Here is a 2220-nt window from a genome sequence, read left to right as displayed (position 1 = left end):
GGATGCAAGGTGATCAGGTTGTCCCACGTGGGGCTCACAGTCTTACTCCCCATTTTATAGATGAGGTAACTGAGGCACAAAGAAGTTAAGTGGCTTGCCCAAGGTCACACAGCTGACAAGTGGCAGAGTCAGGATTCGAACCCATGACCTCTGACTCCCAAGCCTGTGATCTTTCCACTAAGCCATGGAAGCATATAGCCTAGTGGAAAGAGCCTGGACCAGGAGTTGAAGGACTAGGGTTCTAATCCTGGCTCTTCCTCTTTGCTGCTATGTAACACTGGGCAAATCATTTAATTTCTCTGTGCCTCAGTTTAGTCCTCCATAAAACAGGGATTCAATATCTGTTTTCCCTCATGCTTAGAATGTGAACCCTGGTTAGGGGTGGGACTGTATCTGACCTAAACCCCAGTATTTAGTACAGTGCTTGGCACATAATAAGCACTCAACAAATGCCATGATTTATTATTATCATCATTTTATCATCATTATCTTTTGTTGGTTTCAGATCAGATGAAGCTAGAGGATTCTACCACAATGAATTACATTTAAGGTTGATGGAGAGTTTTATGGTACATATACATCTGGACTGCAGGAGTCTGGCTTCCTAAGTAATAGAGACAGGAAGAGGATATTACACGTTTAAATTCCTGCTTTTTCCATGCAGACTCCACCCTGCTGTCTATCTGATGAGGAGGAACTAGAAAAGCTGCAAATAAAGGGTCTTGCTGCCTTAAAAGCTGCTGTGGCAGAGCTGAATGAGATCCCTTTAAAATCAACCTGTAACACAAGTAACGGAGAGCAAGAGCAAAAAAAAGACATGAGTGAAGACAATGAGCATTGTGAAAAGCAGGAAATAACAAATCAAGGATTTGGAAGTTCGGGGGCAAGGAGAGTAAGTCGGAAACAAAGGCCCTGTTACAAACAACTTCAAGAAGAGATCCGAAGGTTAGCAGGTGAACAGGAGTTCCGACAAACTCAAAGTAAGTGTCACGGTCTCTCCGAATCAGACATTCAATCCCAAAATCCTGATGCACAAGTGTGTGTGAGTAAGGTCATGCAATTATACAAAATAGACAATAATCCCAAAAGAAAAGAGTTCCTGGACGACCTTTTAAACTTACTGAAAAAACATGGGACTCCAATCAGGAGAACTCCCATCATGGCAAACAAAGTTCTAGACCTTCATAAGCTATATGAACTGGTGGCAGAGAGAGGAGGACTGAGAGAAGTACAAAGAAACAAACTGTGGCCAGAGATCGCAAAAATACTCAACCTGGAAAATTTGGTGAGAAGCACTACTAAGCTTAGGTTGAAGTATATAAAATATCTATCCTTATATGAATATGAAAACAGAAGTCGAAGGATCTTGGAGGCCCCCCACACTACCAAGGAAGAAGGAGGAGGAGGAGAAAGACGGTTTCCACAATTGGTCTCAGGTGCCAGACTATTTGGAAAACCTTTCAGTCCTGATACGTCTTCGAGGAAAGAAAGAAAGAAAAATGATGTCTTTTGGTACCTTTCTCCAAACCCGGCTCATCTCCACCAGTTCAAGACAGACGAAGATGAAATGGCTGCACAGGGATGGGATCCCCATGCAGGAACTGCTGCAACATCTCAGTCCCCAAATGGTCAAAAGAGTGGAGGCAAACGCCACGTGGAAGCAATCATGGAAAAAGACAAAAGGAAGAAGCTGATGAACATGGCAACAGAACTGACAGACTGCAAATGCACCAGACATATTGATGGGATTCTGGACATTGAGAGCACAGACAACTTTCTGATAGCATTAGAATGCAAAGGGATAACCTATAAGGGCATGTTATTTCGTCAGTGACTTCGTTGCCTAATGAAAAAGGCAATAAAGACAGCTTTATCATGGTTGGACTGTTTATATAAGGTTATTTATAAGAAAGCTTTCTACCGCATCCCAAAGCCTCAAAGATTAATTGTGCTTTCTTAATGAATCTAATTCTTTTTAATTAATGAAGTTTGAAAGTATCTTAGATTCTTGAAATTCTTTAAATTTAGATTGAAATTGATTATACAAGTGCATAATTATGCAAATTCTGACTGAGCAAGTAGATATAATAATAATAATTATGGTATTTGTTAAGCGCTTACTAGGTGCAAAGCACTGTTCTAAGCGCTGGGGAGGTTACAAGGTGATCAGGTTGCCCCACGTGGGGCTCACAGTCTTAATCCCCATTTTACAGATGAGGA

The 2220-nt window shown here is 41.4% G+C and overlaps 1 protein-coding gene across 1 annotated transcript; it reads left to right on the top strand.

Moving 5' to 3' along the window:
• Positions 1-508: 508 nt before the first annotated feature.
• LOC119939622 (AT-rich interactive domain-containing protein 3A-like) lies at positions 509-1932 on the top strand. Its single transcript, XM_038759745.1, has one exon. The coding sequence runs from the start codon at positions 659-661 to the stop codon at positions 1832-1834; it is 1176 nt and encodes a 391-aa protein (XP_038615673.1). The 5' UTR covers positions 509-658; the 3' UTR covers positions 1835-1932.
• Positions 1933-2220: the final 288 nt, after the last annotated feature.

Source organism: Tachyglossus aculeatus, chromosome 17, assembly GCF_015852505.1.
Source record: "Tachyglossus aculeatus isolate mTacAcu1 chromosome 17, mTacAcu1.pri, whole genome shotgun sequence".
Lineage (NCBI taxonomy): Eukaryota > Metazoa > Chordata > Mammalia > Monotremata > Tachyglossidae > Tachyglossus > Tachyglossus aculeatus.
Note: the sequence above shows the minus strand (reverse complement) of the source record. Positions and strands in the feature narration are given on the sequence as shown.

Excerpts from the sequence above, each read along its gene's own strand:
- LOC119939622 (XM_038759745.1), top strand. The coding sequence starts at position 659 with ATGCAGACTCCACCCTGCTGTCTATCTGATGAGGAGGAACTAGAAAAG.